The 25,975-nt window shown below is 35.3% G+C and overlaps 1 protein-coding gene across 2 annotated transcripts in view; it reads left to right on the top strand.

The window, feature by feature from the left end:
- The window catches only part of LOC115217053 (endoplasmic reticulum lectin 1), a 48,507-nt gene that overhangs the window by 18,301 nt on the left and 4,231 nt on the right, over positions 1 to 25,975 (top strand). The window contains exons 2-11 of one of the 2 annotated variants that reach the window (XM_029786633.2): positions 461 to 556; positions 3,069 to 3,149; positions 4,395 to 4,472; positions 12,563 to 12,626; positions 16,915 to 16,952; positions 18,310 to 18,530; positions 19,279 to 19,405; positions 22,443 to 22,625; positions 23,858 to 23,917; positions 24,147 to 24,256. In XM_029786633.2, coding sequence (XP_029642493.1) covers positions 461 to 556; positions 3,069 to 3,149; positions 4,395 to 4,472; positions 12,563 to 12,626; positions 16,915 to 16,952; positions 18,310 to 18,530; positions 19,279 to 19,405; positions 22,443 to 22,625; positions 23,858 to 23,917; positions 24,147 to 24,256 — 1,058 coding nt within the window. Of the gene's footprint in view, positions 1 to 460; positions 557 to 1,869; positions 2,200 to 3,068; positions 3,150 to 4,394; positions 4,473 to 12,562; positions 12,627 to 16,914; positions 16,953 to 18,309; positions 18,531 to 19,278; positions 19,406 to 22,442; positions 22,626 to 23,857; positions 23,918 to 24,146; positions 24,257 to 25,975 lie in introns of those variants that run through there. The other variant, XM_036507433.1, reaches the window with a different exon arrangement.

Raw genomic sequence — 25,975 nt, forward strand, 5'->3', positions numbered from 1 at the left:
AGCCTGGATATGCCCCTTGTGGTTGACTGCAAGCAAAGAATACTGCTTGTATGGTTGTTTATTGTCAACAAACACACATGTAAAGATGAAGAGAAACATGAACTCACTCACAGAAATACGCAATTTCACATAAACACATACATAGATATATGATAGGCTTCTCCAGTTTTTGTTAATTTCACTCACAAGGTATGGGGTGACCCGCAGCAATAGCATAGAATGCCAGCAAATGATTTACTTGCAGCAGGATTGAACCCCTAATCATGTGCTTTTGAAGTGAACTTCTTAACCACACAGCTATGTCTGGCTTTTAATTATGCTAAGTGAAAGTTGTTGGGTAGGGAAGAGTCTAAGGTAAATTTATGACACTTTCCAATGTCAGTATTACAGTTACTGGCTTAAAGCATATAACTGAATATTTGTTATTTATTTTCATTATTGTCATTTATTTTCTTTGCAGCTCGACTTCCCAAGTTCACGTCTAGTAATGGTGATGACGAACAATAAAGAAAAATACCATTGTATTCTACCAGAAGAAAGGCTTATTGAAAATAGTGTCTGTATTCTGTATTCTTTACATCTTCTAACAACACATTTATCACTATTCATTTTGCTCCTGTGTTCTATGCACTCTCTGTAAATCTACTCAGAGTTCTTATGTTACAATGCCAGTTTACATCTTTATTCTGTAGTCTTCATACATTTCTTATCATGCATCTTGTACTAGTATCCTAGTAAATGCTTCTAATGTTCCATACTATCTCCAAAAGTTTGAGTAAGATGCTATATTTTTAGAAAAGTGTTGTTTACTTGAAACATAGTGGAATATTAAAAAGAAAAATTGTGATTTAGAAAGCCATAGCAAAGCACTTGGGGAAAGATTAATATGAATTTTTTAAATTACTAAAATTTTATCTTAAATGTATTTAATATTCTGGTATTTTGGCTAAAGATATCCATTTCCAAGGAGTGAAGAGAATAGGAGAATACATTTGTGTTCTCTGCAGTTTAAAGTCTGTATGGAGGTGGTAAGTCTACATGTTATTGAACTGTGAAGAAAGTGTTTGTTAAATTTTGGAACATGGGACATGTCTCGAAGTTCTCTGGTTGGGAATCTATTGTGAGTAGATACAGGAAGAGCCATATGTTTGTGCAGAGAAAGTGGGGTAAAAGTTGTGTTGCATAGGGCTGGTGGAAGGTTTAGATTAGCCAGCAGGTTTCCTTCAATTTTAGTCAGTTAAAGAAAATAGCTTCTGTAATCCACAATCCTAATGCGTGGCTCTCATAATAACTATGTTTTTCTGACTCCAGCATTTACCTAAGTCTTTTTGTCTAATATAGTACATGTGTGGAAGGTTTTATTTTTTTTTATTCAGATGTGAAAATGCTGAATCATGATGCTAATGTAACATTCAAAATGCCAGGTACTTGCAGATCAAAGAAGCTAATGTTGTTACCATCAGCTAACACTTGAATAAAATTCATTGGCTAATCTAGCCACCATCACTACCTCATCCTTTCTGTACTACACAACTTTTTCCTCATTCTTTCTTTGTAAATGCATAACCCTTATCCTATCTACTGACAAAAGAACTCTGAGACATACTCCATGCAGTGCAATTTACAACTCCACATTCTTCACACTTCAACAACACATGGTCTTATCACTCACACAGTCTTCAAGTTGACAAGAATCCAGACTCATTCTCCTAACATGTTTGGGTTCTTAGCAGAAGCATTCTCATCACTCTTGGACAAAGAATCTTTTCATTCAAAAATCATTCAGATTATTAAAAGCTTTTAGATTAAAGTATAATGTTTTCATATATTTAACCTTTCCCCAACTCTAATGCTGTAGCTTTCTAAATCATAGTTCTTATTTAATACTATATTCTATGTATCTTGTTCACCTAGCTGTGAGAATTAAGTACCAGAACATCATAAAGAAAGTTATCCGAGTGAAATACACTCTCATCTATTGCTTTATTTGTATCTGTTTAATACTACAGAATGCAAAGTCAAGCATTGAGCCAGTGTTTCTATGTCATTTATAAGGAACACCACAGCAATATATCACAAATAAACATGGATGACTTCTGCTTTTGTTATAGTTATAAGTGTAAATGAAGTACAAAACTTATGGATCTACTTACATCATGGTCATATAGAGCAAACAAGTCCTGAAGCTTTTTACCGAAGGTGGGCACCATTAATCAAAAAGTTAACTTCATTAACGGTTAATCTGTTAGCTAAAAAGTTAACCTTGATAACCATAAATCAGTTTATTTCCTAATGTAATGGAAGTTATCAATAAACCGTTAAGGTTAATTTTTATTATAGAAAAAAATTAAAAATCGGTTTTTGTTCTAAAAACACCTTTAAAAAGTGCCAAAACTATAAAATCTGTGAACTTCAATTGAATTGAAGTTAATGGAAGTTAACTCAAGTTGACTTGAGTTAATGGAAGTTAAATGTAACAGAAGTTAATTAATCTGATAATTATTTCTAAAGTTAACTTAAAAATTAAATTGTTAATGAAAATGTTAACTTCATTAATTACTGATTAATGGATTAATGGTTTGGTGCCCAGTTTTACTTATTACCTCCTGGAAAATTTTTAAAAAGGCCTTTTAAGAGGTGCTTTTTTGTAAATGTTAGAAAAATAATCTCTATTGTCTGATATGATCATGTATCTTACCACTTGTCTTTCTATGTTGGTATGAGTTAGATGTGACAGTAAATACAAATTTGCCCTAAATGATTCAATGCTTTCATTGGTTCTTACATATGAAATTAGAAAGTTTGTTATTGGTTAGCCTAAGGCCAAGTCTGACTGAGCAGGTCTATGATCTAAGACATTCCAACTTTGATTGCTGTATCTGATTTTTGAAGAGTACACTATTCAATGTGTCCTATCTTTTTTTTATGGTGATTTGAGAGATTTAGCTGCTATTTCTATTAGATCAACTCTCTTGGTTTGTAAATATTATTGTGAACCAGTTGGATAACATTTAATTCAGTTTTTTGTTGTGGTTTTTGATTTATTTGATAATTATTCTTTTTCTCAGATTTCCGAAAAAGACCAAATGCTGGAATCATCAGAAGAACTCATGCAGAAAATGTTCGATAAAAAAATATGTTCATATCGGGTAATTATACCATGATTTTTCATATTATAAGGCTGTGGTGTGAGAAAATATATTTTCTGTGATGCAAAAAAAAAAAAATGCAGTTTGACATTCTTTTTGTGAAGTCCTTTGTAAATGAGTATGATATTCACTTGATAGTGAATTACTGGGGACCATAAGTTTAAGATGTCATGGACTGTTGCACACTTCCCAACATATATAGCAAGGTTTAAGCCCAATGATGATGATGATGCTAATAATAATAATAATAATAATAATTTCAAATTTTGTTAGAAGGCCAGCAATTGTAAGGGATGGTGTAAGTTGATTACATAAACCGCAGTGTGCAACTGGTACTCATTTCATCAACCCTGAAAGGATGAATGGTAAAGTCAACCTTACTGGAATTTGAACTCAGAATGTAAAGCTGAGAGAAATACTTTTAAGCTTTTTGTCTGACATGCTAATGATTCTGCCAGCTCACCACCTTCAATAATAATAATCAGGAGAAGAATTCTTTCCACTATAAGCACAAAGACTGGTACTTAGTTCACTGACCCTGAAAGGAGAAAAGGCAAAGTCAGCTTCAGCAGAATTTGAACTCAGGACATAAATTCTACTAAGCATTTTGTTAAGCTCAGGAACTGGATCTGAACTGACTGAAATATTACATGACTCTTTTTTCTAGATGAACTATTACTTGAGTCTTTGCTATGGCTATGGAAATGTTCTTTGTAGGCCATATGAAGCTGATCAGATTTATGCTGTTGATGTTGTTTCAATATATTTAAGTCAATGATTGTCAAAAAAGAAATAAAATGGATAGGAAAGGTATGAGCATAGGGATTAGTGCCAGGCTCAAGGAGGAAGACACAATATGACTGATGAGAGGAAGAGAGAGACAAATGTGTCAGGTGAGTTCTGGTGGAGGTAGTATGTAGCTATCTAACGCTCTGCAAGCAGAGACAGTTGTAGTAGCAGTAGAAAAGGTAAAGTGTGAAGACAGCATAATCATGAGCAAGAGGTTCAATATGTTGGTGGATGAATGAGTAAGATTACTTTCTTCTGGAATCACTGCCTAGAAATCAAGAAGTGCAAGTCAAATTGCATGTGAAATTTATATATTGTTCTCAGTGTAACATGTCACCATATATGTTTCCCCTTCTCCTGTTCAACAACAGCTTGACTTCTTTAAATGTTCAGCTTCACTCATTAACCTGCATATCAACATATTATTTTGATTGCTAATTTTCTCATCCTTCATAGATTGAAAGTTTCTGGACATATGAACTTTGTCATGGGAAATACATGAGGCAATATCACGAAAGCAAAGATTTAGGCAAGGTAAGTGAAAATTTTTGCATCAGAAATTTTTCTATCTCATCTATGGCTTATGGTTACAGTGTGTGTTGCAATCGCATGTCAGACTGTTATAACGTCCACTCCAGTATAGCAGTACAGTTAGTTAGACAATTAAGATACGACTCTCTATGACTGACTACCCTGACTGCTCAATGTCACAGTATTTGTAATGACTAGCACATACCACTCATCACGTGGCGGGAGTATTTCATTATTACTATCATCCCCATAACATCTCCCCTTTTAAGTTTTCTTTTTCTTTTTTAGAGAGTGTAATTTTATTTATTTCTATTAGCAATAATTTTTACATCATCCCACCTTACATTGTGTATATTGGGAATATAAATTTGATAGTAATTTACTAATCCCAGGAATGCTTGTAGCATAGTTACATTATTCAGTGTGGGCATATTTTTTATTGCAGTTGCTCTGAATGGATCTGGTTTCCGTCTGTTTTTATCTATTATCTGGCCCAAGTAATTAATTTTTTTCAGGAAGAACTCATATTTTTCTTCACTTAACTTAAAACTGTATTCTCTTATCTTTTCAAATACCCTCTTTATGTGTTCTACATGTTTGTGTGATTCACTTTTTATTAGGATATCATCTAAATACCATAAAAATCCATGTAATTTGTACACCCGTGTAATTTACGCAGGTGATTTTCAGGATAAAATTTGTGAAAAAAAGCTTCTACTTATGTAAAATTTGTGCCCAAAAGTTTTCAGAATTGCCGATATAGCCAGGGGTAAAAGGTTTTCAGTTTAGTTGTACTTAGCATAATTTCACTTATGATTAGATTTTCTTAAATTTTCATTAAATAAAGATAATTTCTATTTAATAGGTATCACATTGAAAGCTATTAAATTACAAAATGTTTGTGTTGCTTATAATAAACTTTATTTTACATTTCTTGCCCACAAGAGATTATGTCCGATCTTTAGCATACTGCTGTATGTCTTCTCAAATCACGATCACAGGAAAAGTTCTTGATAAGAATTACTAACAAAAACAAATAAATATGCACAGGTGTTGCAAATTAAGTTTAATACCAATAAACATCAGCTTGGATGACACTTTACTCAACTGACAAAGGAAAGTGACTAGTCAAACTGATTATGTAAACAGAATTCTTTTCTGCCTATACTTGTTGGAACCTTTGATACAGAGTGTCAAAATCTTAATCACTTTCACACTTATAAAATGTTAAGTAAATTAAAAAATTTGTCATTACCATTACTGTCAGTATGGGCAGAACATATGAATTGTTTACTGTGAAGGAGAAATTAAATATGCTGAATATGCATTTGAATGTGACAACAGAGCTGCCAGAAGGTATTTTAACGTTAATGAAGCCAATGTTCAAAATTGGTGTAAACAACTTAAAACTGTGTCAAGTAATAAACAGACAAAAATAGAAACATACAATCAAGATTATCCATATCATTACATTTTTTCAGTTAGGAATATTCTTATCACTATGTATGTCAATGCTGCTCCGTTGCAATAGGTAGAAACTGCAAGCAATGTAAAATATGGCCCGGACCGTATTTAGCAGCATGAACGTCAGACTTCAAAAAGTAGTTAACCATTTAATGGTTTTAATAAATTTATACGGAAAAAGTAAGCATTATACTGTCCAGCATAAATAAAAGTCAACTTCATTATATTTAAACCATTATTTTTTCTGTAAAAACCTATTCTGACATTAAATGAGTCAACTTCTAGTGCAAATTTTTATATTTTGTACGTCTATTTTCAACCCCCCCCCCCACCACCAAAAAAAACAAGGCTATCTGATGAACAGGAAGACTGATTTTATGACACCCTCTTGCAAACTACCTTGTCAATGAATGACAGAGACCTTATTTTGTGGCTGGTGACTTCAATGAGAATGTTGGGCAACATACAGGGGGCTTCCATGAGAGATGTATTACTTGAAGCTTTTGATGAAATAGAGGCGGATAATGTAGAAGACAACTGGAGATTCCTATGGAACAACTTGTTGAGGGCTACTGACCAGACCTGTGTCCCCTCTCAACCCAAGGTAACAGGGTGGTGGAACAATGTAGTTTACAGGACCATCAAGGAAAAGAAACAGACATGGAAGAACTGGAAGAACAGTGATAGCAGGGAACTGTATCAGATTGCCAGAAGGGAAGCTAGGAGACAGGTTTACTTAGCCAGAGGGGAAGCAGATAAGAAAAAATTGACCAATGTTCTGCATCGTGAGGACCAAAGACTTGAAGTGTTTCATGTTGCAAGGCAGTGTGTGAGAGAGAATCGTAATGTCATAGGAGAGAAATGTGTCTGCATGGATGAAGGCTCACTTGCATTTAATGAGTCTGAAAAGAGAGAGACTTGGAGAACCCACTATGAAAGGTTGCTAAATGAAGAGAATGAATGGGAGGAAGAGAGTCTCCCAAGTGTCAACCCAACAGAGGGACCAGCTATCCGAATTGACAGTACCTTGGTAGATAAAGCAGGAATCACTGCAGAGATGCTTAAAATATCTAGCGGTGCCAGCTATAGTCTAGTCACCCGTATAGTCAACTAGGTGATACATGAAGGAGTCATACCCAATGACTGGTGTAGCAGCACCATAGTCAACTGCTACAAAGGTAGAGGTGATGCATTAGATACAAATAATTACAGAGGTATCAAGTTGTTGGATCAGGTAATGAAGGTTACAGAGAGGGTCATAGCCCAACTAATTAGGGAGAGAGTTAGCTTAAATGAGATGCAGTTTGGTTTCGTGCCAGGAAAAAGCACTACTGATGCTATATTTCTGGTAAGTCAGCTGCAGGAGAAATACCTAGTCAAAGACTTGGTTTTTGTTGACATGGAGAAAGCCTTTGACAGAGTTCCCCGATCCCTTATCTGGTAGTCAATGTGGAAACTAGGGATAGATGAGCAATTAGTAAGCGCTGTACAAGCCATATACAGGGATGCTGTCAGTAAGGTGAAGTTTGGTAATGAGTATAGTGAAGAATTCTGGGTTGGGGTAGGGGACCACCAAGGATTAGTCCTCAGACCCCTCTTATTCATCATGGTCCTCCAGGCAATAACAGAAGAATTTAAGACAGCATGCTCCTGGGAGCTTTTCTATGCTGATGATCTTGCTCTAATAGCTGAGTCACTATCAGAACTAGAGGATAATTTTCAAGTGTAGAAGCAAGGTCTAGAATCGAAGGGCCTTAGAGCCAATCTAACAAAAACCAAAGTTTTAGTAAATAGGAAGGCAGACAAATTGCCAATCCCTGCTCGATCTGTAGAAAAGGTAGAAACTCCATAAGATGTACCTAGTGTAAGCTATGGGCACATAAGAGGTGCAGCAATATCAGAGGAAGGTTAACAGGGAAGATAGTTTTTGTGTGTGGGCAACAGACACTGAAAATATGTGTGGGCAATAAACACTGAAAATGTGGAGAAAACAGCTTCCATCACATGCTAGGGGGAAAAACTAGAAGTAATTGATAGCTTCTGTTACCTAGGTGACCAAATCAATAGCAGGGATGGATGCCCTGAGAGTGTTTCTGTTAGAAAAAGAATAGCTTGGACAAAGTTCAGAGAGCTCCTACCTCTGCTGGTAACAAATGGCCTCTTGCTGAGAGTGAAAGGTAGATTGTATGATGCATGTGTGTGAACAGCCATGCTACATGGCAGTGAAACATGGGCTGTGACTGCTGAGGACATGTGTAAGTTTGCAAGAAATGAAGCTAGTATGCTCCACTGGATGTGTAATGTCAGTGTGCATACACGACAGTGTAAGTGCCCTGAGAGAAAAGTTGGACATAAGGAGCATCAGATGTGGTGTGCAAGAGAGACGACTGTGCTGATATGTCATGTGTTGTGTATGGATGAGGACAGTTGTGTGAAAAGTGTCACATCCTAGCAGTAGCAGTAGAGATAACCTGTGGAAGATCCAGGAAGACCTGGGATGAAGTGGTGAAGCATGACCTTTGGATGTTGGGCCACACAAATGCAATGACAAGTGACCAAGACCTTTCGAGATATGCTGTACTTGAGAAGACCCAGCAAGCCAAGTGAGACCGTAACTGTGGCCTTATCCAGTGTAGCATAACCGTGTAGTACCTCTCAATCATTGGGCAATGAACTGTGCTTGAGTAGACCTATTGAGTAAAGTGAAATCATTGTCATTGCTGATGCCAGTACTTTCTGACTGGCACCCATGCCAGTGGCATGTATAAAGCACCATTCAAGTATATTTGTTGCCAGTACCCACTGACTGGCATCCGTGCTAGTGGCATGTAAAAGGTACCATTCAAGCATGGTTGTTACTAGTGCTGCCTGACTAGCTCCCGTGCCGGTGACACGTAAAGAGTACCATTCAAGTGTGGTCAGTGCCAGTACCACCTGACTGGCCCTTGTGCTGGTGACACATAAAGAACACTCACTACACTCTAGGAGTGGTTGGTGTTAGGAAGGGCATCCAGCTCTAGAAACCTTGCCAGATCATTTTGGAGCCTGGTGCAGCCTTCTGGCTTGCCAGCCCTCAGTCAAACTGTCCAACCCATGCCAGCATGGAAGGTGGACGTTAAACATTGATGATGATGATCTACTCATGTAATTTATGCACCCACTAAAGTTTATTTTTATTTTTGTGGTAAAAATGTGTAAATTGCATTTGTTTTTACAGTAGGTGATAGTAAAATTACTGTCCGCCAGCACTGTATCCATTACTTGTTGAAATATGGAAGAGGCCTCTTCTACACCGAAGGGAAGCTGCTTAAATTTAAATAAGCCAATTAATGGCTAATAAGTGTGAGCATTCCTCTACTTGGATTTGTAAATATGCATCCAAGAGGTCTAATTTTGAGAAGAATTTCTCTCCATTCAATTTTGCAAACACTTCCTCAAGACTTGGCAATTGTAGTTATGTGAGATGAACTGAATTTTTTAACACATACTTTTGCTGTTTTCATTTGGTCACGAAATGTCACATCACACACAAATTCAACTACAAAATGCAATCTTTTACCTGTAACACCATGTGCTACTTTTGTATATTTATTTAATTTTGGCTTATCGATATGCTTCACTTCCAAGTTTCTTCATTCACAATGGTAATATCACTTCCATTGTATAACTACATCTTTACTCTTATATTTTCAATTTTCACATTTATTAATTTCCTCTTTGTAACATTACCATTTTCTTTCAACAACATCTTGTTTATTCTTTTCTCTTTGTTCCAACATTTTGTCATCTTAGTTTTACAGCGCACTTTTGCATGTCCAATTTTTCCACAACAGAAACATTCCACTTTCTTAAATGGGTTTTTTTTTCTCAGGTGTAGACCTCCACGTGCACAACATGGGTTTGTTTCCTGATTTTTGTCCTGTTTGTATTGTATTGTATTTTAAGTACACACTTGATTCCTATTCTGCCTGTTTCACACTTGTTTCACTTAGGAACAATTATTATGTTCAATTTTCTCTGCATCATTTTTTAATTTTCCAATTCTTTCACACTCTTCTGACACTTGTTGTAAGGTTACAGCTTGGTTTTGTTCCAGCTTAGTGAGAATTCTTGTTCTTACTTCTGTATCTTTTTCTATAGTTACTCCCTGAGTAAATATCAGGCACTTGAACATATCTGATTTTAATTCATCCAGTTTGAATTTTTCACATTCTCTGTTAACTCTGCCAGCATATATGATGTAGTCCTCATTGTTCTTTTCCAGGTTCAAATATTTCCAGTGTGTATTGAACAACGAGCTTTTCTTGCTAAAATTTTTACACAATATGTCTATTGTATTTTTAAAGTTTATGTCAGAAGGTTTTTTTGGGAGTACATAATTGCTGCAATGCTCATGTTCTCCTGCCACTTTTCTTAGGATTAGATGCATTTTCATATCATCGTCCCAGTCTTTGCTCTCTTTATTAAAGATCTGTTTGTATCTTCTATAGTATGCCTCAAAGGTAACTCCTTCATCTGGTTTATACTTAAATTCTGTTATTGTGTTTACAACATAATCTGGTGAGAACATCTTTTCAGCATTTTTGGATGACTTACTATTCATTAATTGTAACGTTCTTTGCTGTAGTAGTAATTGTTGCTGTTGTTCTTTCAGTTGTTGTTGCTGTTTTTGCAACTGGAGCAAACCAGCCAACAATTCTTCCATAATTTTACAATTTTGTATACCATAAAATTTTCACAAAAAACTTTAGTGAGTTTCGTAACTCCTTGTGAATTTGTTTATTCCTACTGAGTTTGCTAATTCCTCATCACCACTGTTGTAATCTCACATCAGACTGTTATAATGTCCACTCTGGTATAGCAATGTAGTTAAACAAGTAAGATACAACCATCTATGACCAACTACCCCGACTGCTCAATGTCACAGTATTTGTGACTATCACATACCACTCATCACATGGGAGAGATGTTCCATTATTACTATTATCCCCATAACAGTATGTGTCGAGCAGAAGTCATTTGGGCTGCTCTTAAACATATCTGTATTCACACTACAAAAACTCATAATGCTGATACTCAACTCCAGTTTTTGCAGTATTACGCAAACTCTTTACCTGGTCAAATCTGTTGACAGTAGCTTTTCTTGTGGCAGGAGTTGAATTCAGCAGTGTAAGTGAATGAAATGTTGTGTTATTGCTATAGCTTACAATTGATAACTATATCATCTGTGATACTTACTTATAGTTTGGTGAGCCAACCAGGGAGCTTCTTCACAGTCATTTGATATGCTACAAAATAGCAACCAAATTTCCTTTAAATTGCTCTTTCTCATTTTAGATAATCTATGTCTGAATAAAAGATTGAGGTGAGGTAATGGCTGAAATGTTTTTGCTCATAGTTCAGGGCTATACTAGGTTCAACAGCAAATCTTTATTATTCACCTCTGAAAATTTTAAATGTTCATAGATACAATGCAACACCAGTGTCATGACTGAACTGCTAATGTCTTGGCACCCTGATGAGTCAAAAGTTTTTCAATGAGTCACTCACCAACCTAAAAATACATCAAAAGTGTATGCTCTGAGTTCAAATATCAACTAGGTCAACTTTGTTTCTTCTTCCAAGGTTGATAAAATAAATACCACATGTTCCGGGGTTGATATAATCAACTAAAACCTTTAAGGTGGTACCCCTATGTAGTCACAATACAATCACTGAAACAAGTGAATGAATAAAAGAATTTATTCTATATATGGAATGTGTTACACATAAATCTTAAAATAGTGAAAACTCTTTCATTGACTTCTTATCATGGCTTTACAATTTTTGATAGTTTTAAAATTATTTATTTTGCACTCCAATCTTATAAATCTCCTTGTACACATGCATCCACGTACATGCATGTACACTTGCACACACACACACACACATGTGCATGTGCACACTATAAGTTCTTGGCTGTTGAAAGAGCAAGACAGCAACTGTATGTAACTGAAAAGTCATGAGACATATTTTTGAGTGGAAGAGCTCAGTGTCTCCTTCACATCTGATTGTGCTTCTTGTGTGGGAAGGTCTAAGAATTCCAAGGTGGAGCCTTTCATCTTCTGATTAACTAATAATGTAATAATGCCTTTCACACTGCAAGTTTTCTGTTGTGTCTCTTAACTGGACACTTAATTCCATATGCTTCAGTGTACCAAACCTTCAGGAAACCTTTTCATCAGAACACTAGTAACTTAACCAAGGGCAAAATTGTCTCTCATGATTTGTAACCTGTTGTACATAATAACTCTATGAAACCTCTTAGTCTTTTATAAAAGGTTGTATAAACATTGTCATTATCATGGTAAAACAGGCTTCAAGCTAATAAAAGATCCTTTGAATTCTAATGTACCTACTTAAAATTGGAGGAATGTTTTGAATAAAGTAATCCTGAATATAAATTAAAATTGTTTATTTGGAACTGGTCCTGGGCCTCACAACTGTTAGACTTTACTAAAAAAATTAAGTTCTATTACTTTTTATGAATTTTTATATATTTGATCTAAAGGTTCAAGTTATAACCATTGATGACCGATTCACCACTTTGTTAATTCAATGTTTTTTTTTCCAATTCCTTGTTTTTACAGAAACGGCAGATACAGGAATATTTCCTTGGTTACAATAAAGGATCAAATTTAGAAAGGTCTGGATGTAAGTCAGGCTGCTTTTTTTTTCTTTCTTTTTCTTTTCTTTTTAAAATTCATATTTTGTTTCTTTGTGGTTAAAAATTCAATTCACAAACGTGTGGTTCTGGGGTTCAGTCCCACTGCATAAAAGATTACATAAGTGTCTTCTACAATAGCCCCTGACCAACCATTGACTTGTGAGTGATGGAAACTATATGGAAGCCTGTCATATATGTGTGTGTATTATGTGAATGGTTACAGTCTTAGATACCTTCACATGAAATTGTTCAAGTAAAAGCCATGAGAGTATGTTGACAATTCCGTCAACAAATCACCCACCCTATTGCTCAGTGTTTTCAAAGACAAATTAAAATCTACTAGAAAAACTGGAATGGGTTAGTGACACTCAGCTACTGTAAAACATTGCCTCAGTAATGTATTTGTCCCAGCTTATGCTAGCATGGAATAACCGTTAAACGAATTGATAAACAAACAAAATGAACTCGGTTCCATTGTGGTTGTTTAGCCCCTAGTCAACCACGAACAAGCAAACTTTTGATCAAAAGCCTTCCAGCTGGATATATTATATATATTTCAGATATAATATATTCAGAACTATATGATCTATGGCTTTAATTTTTTTTAAATGTTATAATGTGATTTGGGGGAGATTTAGCTACTATATCTAACAAGTCAAGTAACCTCATTGGCTCACTTTTGTAATTGCCTTTGTCATCATTTTTATCAACCATTGTCATTATTATTATTATTATTGTACCTGTCGTGATTATTATCACCACTACCATCATCATCATCATCATCATCATGTTCATTATATTGGCTTTAATTTATAGTATCACTAAATCATTGTTTTTGTTATTATCATCATTATCATTTTTTGTTATTTTTTTATTATTGTTACCAATATCATGTTGACTCCTCCTCATTAGTATCATTAATATCACCATTCTATCATTGGTATCACCATTCCTTCAACCTTAAGCATCATTATCAACTTTTGTCACTATTATCACCACCATTCACTACACAAATATACCTCCTTTGTGATCATCCCATTTCATCATCATTATCATCGTTTAGCGTCCGCTTTCTATGCTAGCATGGGTTGGACGGTTCAACTGGGGTCTGGGAAGCCAGAAAGCTGCACCAGGCCCAGTCTGATTTGGCAATGTTTCTACGGCTGGATGCCCTTCCTAATGCCAACCACTCCATGAGTGTGGTGAGTGCTTTTTACATGCCACTGGTACAGGTGCCAGATGAGGCTGGCAAACGGCCACGATCGGATGGTGCTTTTTAAATGCTACTGGCACAGGGGCCAGGCAAGGCTGGCACCGGCCACGATCAGATGGTGCTTTTTACATGCCACCAGCACGAGGCCAGTCGGGGCGGCGCTGGCAACGGCCACGTTCGGATGGTTCTCTTACGTACCACCGGCACTGGTATCACAGCTGCAATTTCCATTGATGTTGATCGATTTCGATTTTCACTTGCCCCAACAGGTCTTCACAAATAGAGTTTTGTGTCCCAAGAAGGAAAGGTATGCATAAGTGGACTGGCTACATCCCATGTAAAGGCAACGGGTTTAAAAGTACTATCATGAGCCAATGAAGAAGCTACTAGAAATAACAGCTAAATATCCCTCGAATCATATTTTCATGCCTTAAAAAGAGAATGAGATATAGACAAAGAATTATGTGGTCCTTGATATATAGTTAAGAGACCAAGGCTTGAAAAACTTTGATCATAGGTCTACCCAATCAGGGAACATCAGCAACAAACCTTACTATCAGTCCATTACAAACAACACCATCTTCTCTAGCATCTGCCACCATGATTCACTGAAGGAGCCTCTTTGCTGTCATTCAGCCTGCTTGAAATAGCAGTCAAACCTTTCTCAAATAACTAATATCCCACAGTCTTAAAAAGAAAAAGATATACTTAGATAATGTAGACCTGAAATAAAGACAGGATAGTCACAACTTAAATGACTTATACCTTTGCTCGATCAACCACAATGCTACTGTTAGCAGCATTTGTATCCATTTTCATGAGGAAATATTACCCTACCTTACTTAGAAACAGCTGAACGTTAGCAACAGAAAGAGCATCCAGCCATAGAAAATTCACTTCCACAAATTCTATATGACCCAGGAAAGTGGATATTTTAAATGATGATGAAACAGTGACATAAACTCTAAAATTCAGTTAGTTCATTGGTAGATTATTGTATTAACCCCTTTGGTGGAATGACAGACAAAGCTGACTGTAGTGGGATTTGAACACAGGCATCAATAAATACTACAACACTTTTTATCCATTGCTTTTCTAATGCTGACTCTATTTCTCCACTGTTGTCTTTGTCTTACTCAAATAACAGCTTAACTTTGGACAATGCTTGTCACAACTGAAGTTTGAAACTGTTGGCCTGATGTAAGAAAGTTATCTATACAACCATCTTTATGCTTCTTTAATTGCTCACTCGATGATTTCCAAGAATAACATGAATTTTGTGTTGCTTTTTAGTGAAACAGAATTAAATTGTTCCTCTTCTTTTTATTGTTTCCAAAGTATTTTTATCCCCCTTGATACAACCCCTTAAGACCAACCCTGTTTCAGTGACAAAGTTTTTTTATTTTAAAGTGATCCAAATTGAAACTTTCCTTCAAAATTTCACATTAATTTGTTGTAAACTCCAGCTTAATAATTGCAAAAATTATTTTACTAAATTCTTCATTACTTTCAAAATTTAATTGAAACAAAATAAAGTATTCAGAGATATGGTAACGAAAGGGTTAAAGTGATCTAAATTAATACCTTCTTATATCAGAATTTCATGTTAATTTATGTTTTAAATACCAGGTTAATAATGACAGTTATTTTACTAAATTATTCATTATTTTCAAAATTAACTGAATCAAAGGCAGTGTATTTTAACAGAAATATGGTAACAAAAGGGTTAATACACCATTCAGATATTAGAGTCGATACTATTGACTCCTCTCAAGACTGTTGGTCTTGTACCTAAACCTCTCTCTCTCTCTCTCTCCCCACACACACTGAGCAACAATGAAACTGAATATTCTTGAAATTTCTAACAAATGTTTTAAAATGCCTGAGATAAATTGTTCTAATTAGACTATGATTTTAAAAACTAATTAACTTCATATTAATCCTTTTGATACCATTCTACGTAGAACTGCCTCTGGTTCTATGATACAAAGTTTCTGTTTTAAAGTGACCTAGATTTAAATCTAAATTTCATGTTCGTTTAGACAATTTATTAATTTATGTTTTGAATACCAGGTTAATAACGACAAAGTTATTTTATTAAATTCTTCATTATTTTCAAAATTAAATAAACAAAACCAGTGTATTTTAAAAGAAATATAGTAAGTAAAGATTTATATTTTCTACCATCTTGGAAGTGATGATAAAAAGAACCAGTTTTGTCTTATCCGTTTTGATACCATCCATCTTAGACCACTCCTAGGTCCACAATACAAAACTTCCTATGTTAAAGTAATCTAAATAAAATCCTTCTGTCAAAATTTCATATCAGTTTATTTTCCAAGCTCCAGATTAATAATGACAAAGTTATTTTACTAAATTCTTTATAATTTCCAAAACTAATTGAAAGAAGGCTTGTGCTTTGTGAGGCCACCCTGACACCTTATGCTATTATTTATCTCTTACAACTCCTACTGATCGTTTCTTCTTTCTCTTTCTTCCCCTCCCCTAATAGATGTGAGTTGCCCTACAGAAGCCTTTACAGGAACCTACTCTATCCCCAACCTTTCGTAGTATTCCCCTTGTCCCCTAGCATGATACTGATCCTCCTACCTCTCCCAGGGTCCTTAGTCCTGTGAGTTGCATGACAATCCCAATAGTGCAGGTGGCACAAAAAACACCCAGTCTATGCTGTAAAGTGGTAGGCATTAGGAAGGGTATCCAACTGTAGAAGCCATGCCAAAGCTGACATTGAAGCTTGATTTAACCCTGGGACTCATCAGATCCTATCAATCCATCCAACCCATGCCAGCTTGGAACATGGATGTTAAATGATAATGATGAATGGTGAATTCCCCAAACAGTCAGAGAAGGTTAAATGTAAATGTAATTGAGAATTTCAGTAAAAACTGTCTCCCACTTTTAATCATTGATCAAAGTAATTATTTAAACAAAGATGATTGATATAACAGTCTTTACAAGCTAATTTGATAATCTCATTTCTAACATGTCAGTGTCCATTGAATAAGTTGTTAACCAGATTCTCTGATTTTTTTTATTCGCAGCTTCAAAAGTTAGTGCCTCATCAGTAGGAAATCCACCAGTAAGTATCAAAAGACATACTAAAGTATCTAATTCTGTTTGTTTCTGTGTTAGGGTGTTACACATCCAGCATAATTCTTAAACACATTGCTTTTATATAAGAAAGAATGTGTGGAATGTTTTTTTTTTTATCCACTTCTTTATTCTTGCATGGCTGTGTGCTGAAGAAGCTTGCTTCTTAGCAATGTGGTTCCAGGTTCAGTACCACAGCATAGAATCTTGGGCAAGTGTCTTCTACAATAGCCCCAAACCAGCCAAAATCTTATGACTGAATTTGATACACAGAAACTAAGAAGCCTAGTGTGTGTATATGTGTGTGTGTGTCATTTAGTAAATACTGGATTTAAATATGAGCAACTATAAGTATCATGCTCCTATAGTACTGTAATCAGATGAGCTTGTATAACCATGTATTATCCTATAATATTCCAAGCTCAAAGCACATAATATGAGGTCATCTCATTAATCCACCATCAGAGTATGAAACTTATTGTAGCTTGCATATAAATCCTGTGCTTATTGAGATATTAATCTCTTATTGAATGGAATATTTTTGGTGTTGATCCTATCAATAACAGAACAGTGCCTTATACAAGCATGTATATAATTTAGTTGTCTAAGAATCTATGGATCAGATGAATTTATGAAACATTCTATATATATATTCTTAATATATATTATCATCATTTAGCATCCCTTTTCCTGTGAGGGCATGGGTCAAGCCATTCGACAAGAAAAGATGTGCTAGGTTTTATTTCTACTTTGGTATGGTTTCTGCTGCTGGATGCAGAAAAAGAGAGATGTGAGGTCAAGGTACAAGGTGAATATAAGAGACAGAATAGGATAAATTAATGTGACAGATGATCAGAGATAGGGAATAAGTTGAACGTGGAAAATATCAGCTCGCTGAGGTGAAGTGAAGGAAGTAAGTAGGTTAACATGGAAGATTGATGGAAAAGGGGGTGCTAGAAGATGAGCTAAATGCTTTAAATAAGGTCAAAAAAGTGCCTTTGAATGCAAACTTTAGAAACTTCATGGCAATAATTTATTATTTTACATTTTGAAAAAGTGGATGATAGTATTTTCTATGGAAGAACTATTGAACTACCAATATATACAAAAATGAATTGTACAAGTCAATAGTTGTCACCTAGTCCAATCAGTGTTTGGCCTCTCATTGCTAATGTAACCATTGTTTAGTTTCCTTGGAATTTATCTTTATGTGAAAGACTCTGTACTCATCATTACCATTACTGTTATTGTCATCATCTGTTTGTTTGCTAACCACTCTACTAATTTCTTATTCCATGAACCTTGTGGCTGTTGATTGATAGTTGCTTATTTTGTTCTCATTCTAGGTACACACACGAAAAGTTGATGGTCTTGACTTACCTTACTTCCAAGTAAACATAACTGATGGTACAGTTTGTGACCTGACTGGAGGACCAAGACAGGCAGCTATTCTTTATGTGTGCCAACCAGAAGGCCGAGGGGAAATCTTTGAAATGAAAGAAGTATCCACATGTGAATATGAAATTATTGTGCTCACATCAGTTCTCTGTAGCCACCCAGATTTTAAGTAAGTCTCTCTCTCTCTCTCTCTCTCTCTCTTCTTCCTCCCTCCCCGAAAGAATATGACTATGTCAATAAGGTTCTGAACTACAGCATATGAAGTTGGTGGTTTGAATTGCAGTCATCATTGTTGCATATATGAGTGTTTGTCTTTATCCAACACTTTTCTCTCCATCGTTATCATAATTTTGACATCCACTTTTCCATGCTTGCATGGATCAGATGGAATTCATTGAGGCAGACTTTTTTATGGCTAAGACGCCTTTCTTGTCACCAACTTTTACCTGCTTCCAAGAAAAGTTATATTTCCTCATGGCCTGACATGTTTTTCACCAAAGATTGAAAATGTGCAATGTCTGTATCACAGTTGCTCATTCACAGCCATCACAAAATATCAAGGCAAGAATACACAACAGCTGAAACCAGTTAAAGAATATATAAAATTCTAAATAATTAATAGCTTTCTTTTCTAACACCAGAACTCGTCTGTGTCTTTTACAAATTACCACTTGAGACTTAACTGAAACAAGACAGTAAAAATGAAGTAAAGGATGAAAAAGAGAGACAGGAAAAAAAGTGGAATAATACAGCATAAAATGACAATATGTGTGTGTGTGTTTCTGTTTTAGTAAACACAGAATGCAACCAGCTAGATTTAATCTCTGGTTCATCTACAATAAGTTAAAATATTCTCTCTCTTGCTCTCTCTCTCTCTCTCAAAACTATAATTCTGTATTCCTGTTATTCAATTCTAGACCCAAGAATCCACATATTGGCAAGATAAATTGCCATTCTGTTGAAGGTGCTCCAGTGCGTCCTGTAAATATGGACCGTTTGGCTGAGGAAAATCGATATGGTCTTCCTTTTGAAGATGAAGCTAATGTAAGCAAGGCATTAACCTTTTTTATGTAATTTCTTTTGCTTCCAAATTAATGATCTTCCTTTGACCCACTTGTCTGCAACAACTGAGTTTAACCCTTTAGTATTCAGATTACTGTCAAAGGTAATGTTTATTTGTTCATATTGTTTTGAATGATCGTGGGATTGCACCTAGAAATTTTCCCTCCAAGACACAAGGTTGTTTATGGAAGACCAGCAATCATCCATGCATACCACCCTCTCCTCTCCATGATGCTGATGTTATCCAAGGGAAAGGCAAAGGCTGGTACAGCTTGGCACCAATGACATGACAAGTCATTTCTACAGCTGAGTGAACTGAAGCAATGTGAAATAAAGTGTCTTGTTCAAGGACACAACACACAGCTCAATTCAGGAATCAAACTCACAACCTCAAACCACTGAGCCATGCACCCTGAATTAATCATGCTTTATGTTGTAGCTTCAAGATTTTGAAGAGGAGATCATTCATTTTTAGAATGACATTGTAGAGTAAGTGTGAGAGGCTGGATCTGGCCAATTTGAACATAAAACAGGTAGAATATTTGGGTCTGTTATGGCTAAGGGTCAAACTCTAAAATCACATAATTATCCCTACACTTCTTATTGAAAGACGACTGACACATAGTCACAGTTACATATAAACATATATGCTTTGGGTCAATCCAAGTCTTATAAGTGAAATTGAGTAGATGGAAACTATGTAGAAGGCCATATCCCTCCATCCTATACTGCACTCAGTAGAGGAGTTTTATCTTGCAGGTACTTAGTGACCTCACGGGTACTGGGACCACATAAAAAGCACCCAGTACACTCTGTTAAGTAGTTGACTGTAGGAAAGCCGTCCATTTGAAGAAACCATACCAAAGCAGATGTAAAACCTGGTGTAGCCCTCTGGCTCATCTGTTCTTGTTGAACTGTCCAACCCATGCCAGCATGGAAGAGGGAACATTAAATGATGATGATGATGATGATGACAATAATGTGTCTGCGGAATGATAAACCACTTATATGCCAATTCAATTGTTGAAAACAGTGGATATCTAGTTTTACACATTTATATATCTGTGTGAGTGTGTGCATGCATACTGATGTATATACATAAATACACACAATATATATATATCCATACACATATATAAACATATACAAATGCATTTACTCACATATACATATGTTACAAAGAAGAACACTGAAATCTGTTTGAGATTTTTTATGAAAAAATATTTATTCTTATCATAAACAAGATGTTAATAAGAACAACAGAACACTGAGAGTGTTTGATGATTATTATTTGTGGATTGGTGTAATTGTGGCAGCAGTTAAAATTTTAGTTGGTCCTTGTGTTACTGTTACCATTCATCCATTGTGGTTAGCTGTTGATTGTGCTACTGTCTTCTGATGTCTCTGATTTACTGTCTGTTTATTGTTTTTGTGTTGATCCAGTGTTTGGTAAACCATCTGTGTACTGCAATCCTTTATGATTGGTCTTATGTCTACCATCCACTGTTTGTCATAGTAGTTAGGGTGCACTGGATATGTAGTGATGGTTAGGCTCAGAAAGATGCATGCCAAAAATGTAATTGTTGTTGGAGCCAATTCCACATGAAGTCTTGATTGGTCTGATTTGTTTTTATGATATAGGTAATATTGTAGCAAATCACAACCTCAGCTATAGTGATCTGATTGCTAAATATTCCTGTTACATGACTCTCCTGCCAATGAAAATGTTCATTCACAATGAATCGAATGAAATGATGAGAACAATGCAGGAATTGCAGATGTGAAGTATTGAAAGGAGCATGCATTAGAAAAGGATGAATGCAAGACTAAAAATGTTGGTTGAGTTGCATAGGTGGGGAGCAGCTCATCTAGCTGAAAAGAGCTAGAGCACTATCAGAAGATATTTTTCATGCACAATGCAGTGCTGTCTTGTGCACGAAGTACTTGTACAAGCATGTGCTGTAAAAACCAGTTATTTGAAATAAACTCAAAATGAATGCTATGCAAGAGAAATCAGAAATGTTAAATGTTAGCCCAGAGTATAATTATAAAAGTACTAAGAAAGATGATCTGAAGAGGATATGTGTATGTATGTGAGCCAGATGAGTGCAGCTAAATGTGTAACTGAGTGAGTGACTCATACATAGACATGTGCATGTACACTGGTGAGTCAGTGTAGTGTCTACCAGTGGGTCAGCAGTTGCATATTCATGTGCATTTGAGCATGTGCATTTGCATTGAAATCTACTGATTTGGTATTGTGAACCTGTTCAGCTATTTCCAAGCTTAGAGACATAAGCAGCTGAAGTAGGTTGGCATCTTCTAACCATAGTAATTTTATGTCTACTGCTAGCAATGTGTTTGTAAGTGTTTGTGTGCATGCTATGCATTTTATAGTGTGTGCAATGTAAATGTATTCAGATGTACGTATGGGATGCACATTTATGTGTTTAGTAGTGTATGAACAGAGAAGAAAGAAAGAGCAAATATGTAAAGTCAGTGTAGCATCGACAGACCAAGCATATGCAAATGTATGTGCAGGCCTGGGCAAGAATTTTTGAGGAAGACTAGCAGTTACCCATGCAGGCAAGTTTCCCTTCTCCACATCACCAATCTTTATCCAAAAGAAAAGCTACCAACTTGGGTGAATACAGCTTGGCATCAGTGTCATCACAGGTGTTACTGTCTGAATGTAATTAGCCAGAACAGATTCTGTAAGGAATATTGCTTGACCCTCTAACAATCTTAACTATTCACTTTGGAAAAATTTGGACTCGGTACAGAGTCAGAATTAATAATACTGCATGGCAATCTATCCAACAATCTAATGACTCCACCAATGTGCCATCTTGTGATTGAGACTTGGTAGATGAAAACTGTGCAAAAACCATTGTATATCATCATAATTTTATGTCCAATTTCTCTACTGATATGATCTGAATCATCATGATTAATTTTGGGGACCACATTTCACTTGTACTTTGTATGATATCATTATATAATTTTTTTGTTTGTTCAGGTATTTGACAAATCAAGCCTCTTCAAGATAAATTTACATGACAAAAGGAAATTCACACAGAAAACTGAGGTGTATGATCAGAAAACAAAGATAACCATGTCGACAGGAAATGGTGGTATAGGACTAGCTACAGATGAACAGACCATCAGAGATTTCCTCAGTGGAACAGATTGTCTGAAAGGTGTATGTAAAACATTTAATTCTTTACAATGCTTCAAATATATTCACATTTCTGATCACAGCTCTTGTCTTGGCAAACTGACTTTAATATAAACAAGATTCAGAAGAAAGTTAATGGATTGTTTTAAGCTGTGCCTTACCAAAAATCTTTACTCTTTGGGTTATTACAATACTATGTCTTCTCCAATTCATTTGTTATACTATTTCATCAATGCAGTTTTATACTAATCTCTTCAAATTTGAGTCATTATTAGAAATAGGCACCAGATCATAAATCAAGTGTTTGCTCTATCTTACTACTCTGCACTATCTTCAGTACATTCTGACAAGTTATTTCTCATTATAATTATCTCCAATACAATGCTTATCATTGTCATATTCATCACTATCTCTGTCAACATCGTTAGGATCATTATTATCATCAATATCCCGTTCTGGTGGCCCATAAAAAGCACCTTTCAAGTGTTGGGCTTCACAGAGGCTATGTAGCTGATGCTGGTGTCATGTAACTAGAACCTATGTAAAAAGCACCTTCTGAACACCAGGCCTCACAGAGGCAATGACAAATGATATGCTTGAGAAGAAGACCCATCAAGCTAAGTGAAATCATAGTTGTGGCAGATACTGGTCTTATGCCAACTGACATCCATTACACTCATGGAGTGGTTGGTGTTAGGAAGGACATCCACCTGTAAAAACAATGCCAAATCAAACTAGAGTCTGGTGCAGTACCTCAGCTTACTAGCCCTGGTCAAACTGTCCAACCCATGCCAGCATGGAGAAGGGATATTAAATGATGATGATGAATAGTCTAATGTTCCGCTTTTGATTTGTCCATTGTCATTGGATGTTCAAGTCCAAACCAGTTGACTAGTCTCCCTCTCACAGTATTTATTTTTTACCAAAGCTTAACTGTTTTGATACCAGCCTACCCTCAGGGACCACCTGTGGTTCTATGAAACAAAACTACCTATATTAAAATTATCATATTTAAATTAAAATCTTCCTCCATAATTTTATGTGAACTCCTTTAGCTAAGTTGATTTCCAAACACCATTTTAATAAAATGTCTCTTTAAATTTTTTTCATTCTTTTCATAATTAATAATTAAAATATAAGTACAAAAGGGTTTAGTATAGATTTTTTTATCAACTGGTCTATCTATTTGTCCTAAAGTAGAAATACATTAGATGTTTCGCTATACTTCATCTGAAACTATTCTCATTATTTCACAGGGTGCTGGATGGTGGAAACATGAATTTTGTTATGGCAAATATGTTCGGCAATATCATGACGTAAGTTTGTTCCTGCCATCCTATTCTGTCTTCTGCTTTATAAGCTCCTCATTTTGTGCTTTTGTCTTCTTTTATATTTTACCTTTCCTTCTCTCACTTTTTCTCATTTAACATTTATTTTATTTTTCTACTTTTTCATCTTTACTTTTCTACTATCTTGTTTCTATAACATTGTTGCCATTGGTAAAAAGTATTTGACTTATACTGTATTAATTCTTCTTTAATATAGGGCAATGATGGACGTACTGTTATAACTCTTGGTCACTGGAGGCTTGACAAACATTTACAGTGGTTGCATGCTAATCCTTTAAAAAAACCAAAACCAATAGGAAAGAGAAGGTGATTCCACTTCAAAACACATTTTGGAAATTTTTAACTAAAATAAAGTTCTTTACTTTTGTAGAGATCTGTTTATTTTTATCAATAAAATATTTTAAGGGTTGAAACATAGAAAGTAAATGACCCTACACATTCTTTGTCATCCATGCTGCACCTATTCTACACATCATACCATGCCTGTTACAAAACAGTTTTAAAAGCATTTAATTTTTACACAATACACACACATTCCACTCTATATGCATCTTAAGCCAATAATGAAATTTCTATGCTCAATGTGCTAGAAATAGCAGTCAAATCTCAATCTCCTTCAAACTACTGTCTTAAAACAGGATAGATACATTGGATAACATAGTCCTATATGTACTATGTCTAAAGACAAAGGACAGGATTGCTGAACTGGAATAATTAGTAGGTCTGTTCATTCAGTTAACTTGGGATTAAACATCATCTATATATATATATATATATATATATATATATATATATATATATAAAGGCTTCTCAAGCTGCACTGTAGTAGTCAAGGTGTGTTGTGTGGAATATATATATATTACTTTCACAGTACACAACACAACATTCTGTGACTTACATAATAGCCAATTTACTGCTAACTTCTCAAGCATAATCAAGGCAAAACCAGTGGCATAGAATGGGGTGTGTAAGCCACACAGGGTCTCCATTTTATAAATGTGTTTACTATGATGAAAAGTATGTTGCATTTAAGTGAGGGGGTGGCCAATATGGCTACTATACAGGGTGATCAAAACTTGTGCTATGCCACTGGCATGATCTGTTTTAAAGCAAAGTAGAGCTATATTACTTATACAAAGTTATAAGCAATGGTTTTGCAAGATTTGTTCTCATGATAGTAGTGTTCTGGTTTGATTTATTTGGCTGGATAAAGAATATACTCAATGCTGACATAACAGTATTCACCCAAAGCAAAACAAGCTAGTAGTATATATCACTGGATTTCTCAACTTGAAATAATATATGTGTATATTTGTGTATATATTATTATTATTTTACATATAGCAAGCACTGATGATCAGTTCCTTCATCAGCTGTTGACTGGCAGTCACAATAATTTCAATATTTATCTAAACAAACAGTGATTTATGAGTGCTAAAGAGTACCTCATTTACTGTTAAAGAAGCCAATATATTTCAAGAAAACTTCAGCCTTGGTTATGATTAAATTCTCCGGAGAGCTTAGTCTCAGAGTAGTGTTCAGTCTTTTGTTTTTGATAGTAAAGTGATAAACAAGATGTAGGAACAGCAGTAGTAGATGTACCTACTGCCCTTCATCTATACATGCTCTCATCTTGTAATTTAATATTGCTACTATTTGTTATTCACAGAGTACTGATAACTGACAACTATATGAGAAGTTAAAGATTCATATCCTTTACTTCCACTGAATTATGTCTTTGACCTAAGAAATTTAATTCTTTGAAGGTGAAATCTACTTTTCTCTGAGTTTTAAAAAGTACAGTAGACTGTTGCAGACAGCAACTGCATTGTAAAATTGCAAAAATTGTTTGGTACCATGTTGTGGTTGGTTCACTTCCTCTTAGAGGGAAGAATATGAGTCCTATTCAGGAGCACATTTATCTCTGATTTGTTTAATGCTGTAGAAAAGCATGATATACACCAATTCAGTGTATTATTAAGATGAGAGAAAGGATTATCTAATTGTTTCTGATATTCATTGCTG

Source organism: Octopus sinensis, linkage group LG11 (genome assembly GCF_006345805.1).
Source record: "Octopus sinensis linkage group LG11, ASM634580v1, whole genome shotgun sequence".
Taxonomy (NCBI): Eukaryota; Metazoa; Mollusca; class Cephalopoda; order Octopoda; family Octopodidae; genus Octopus; species Octopus sinensis.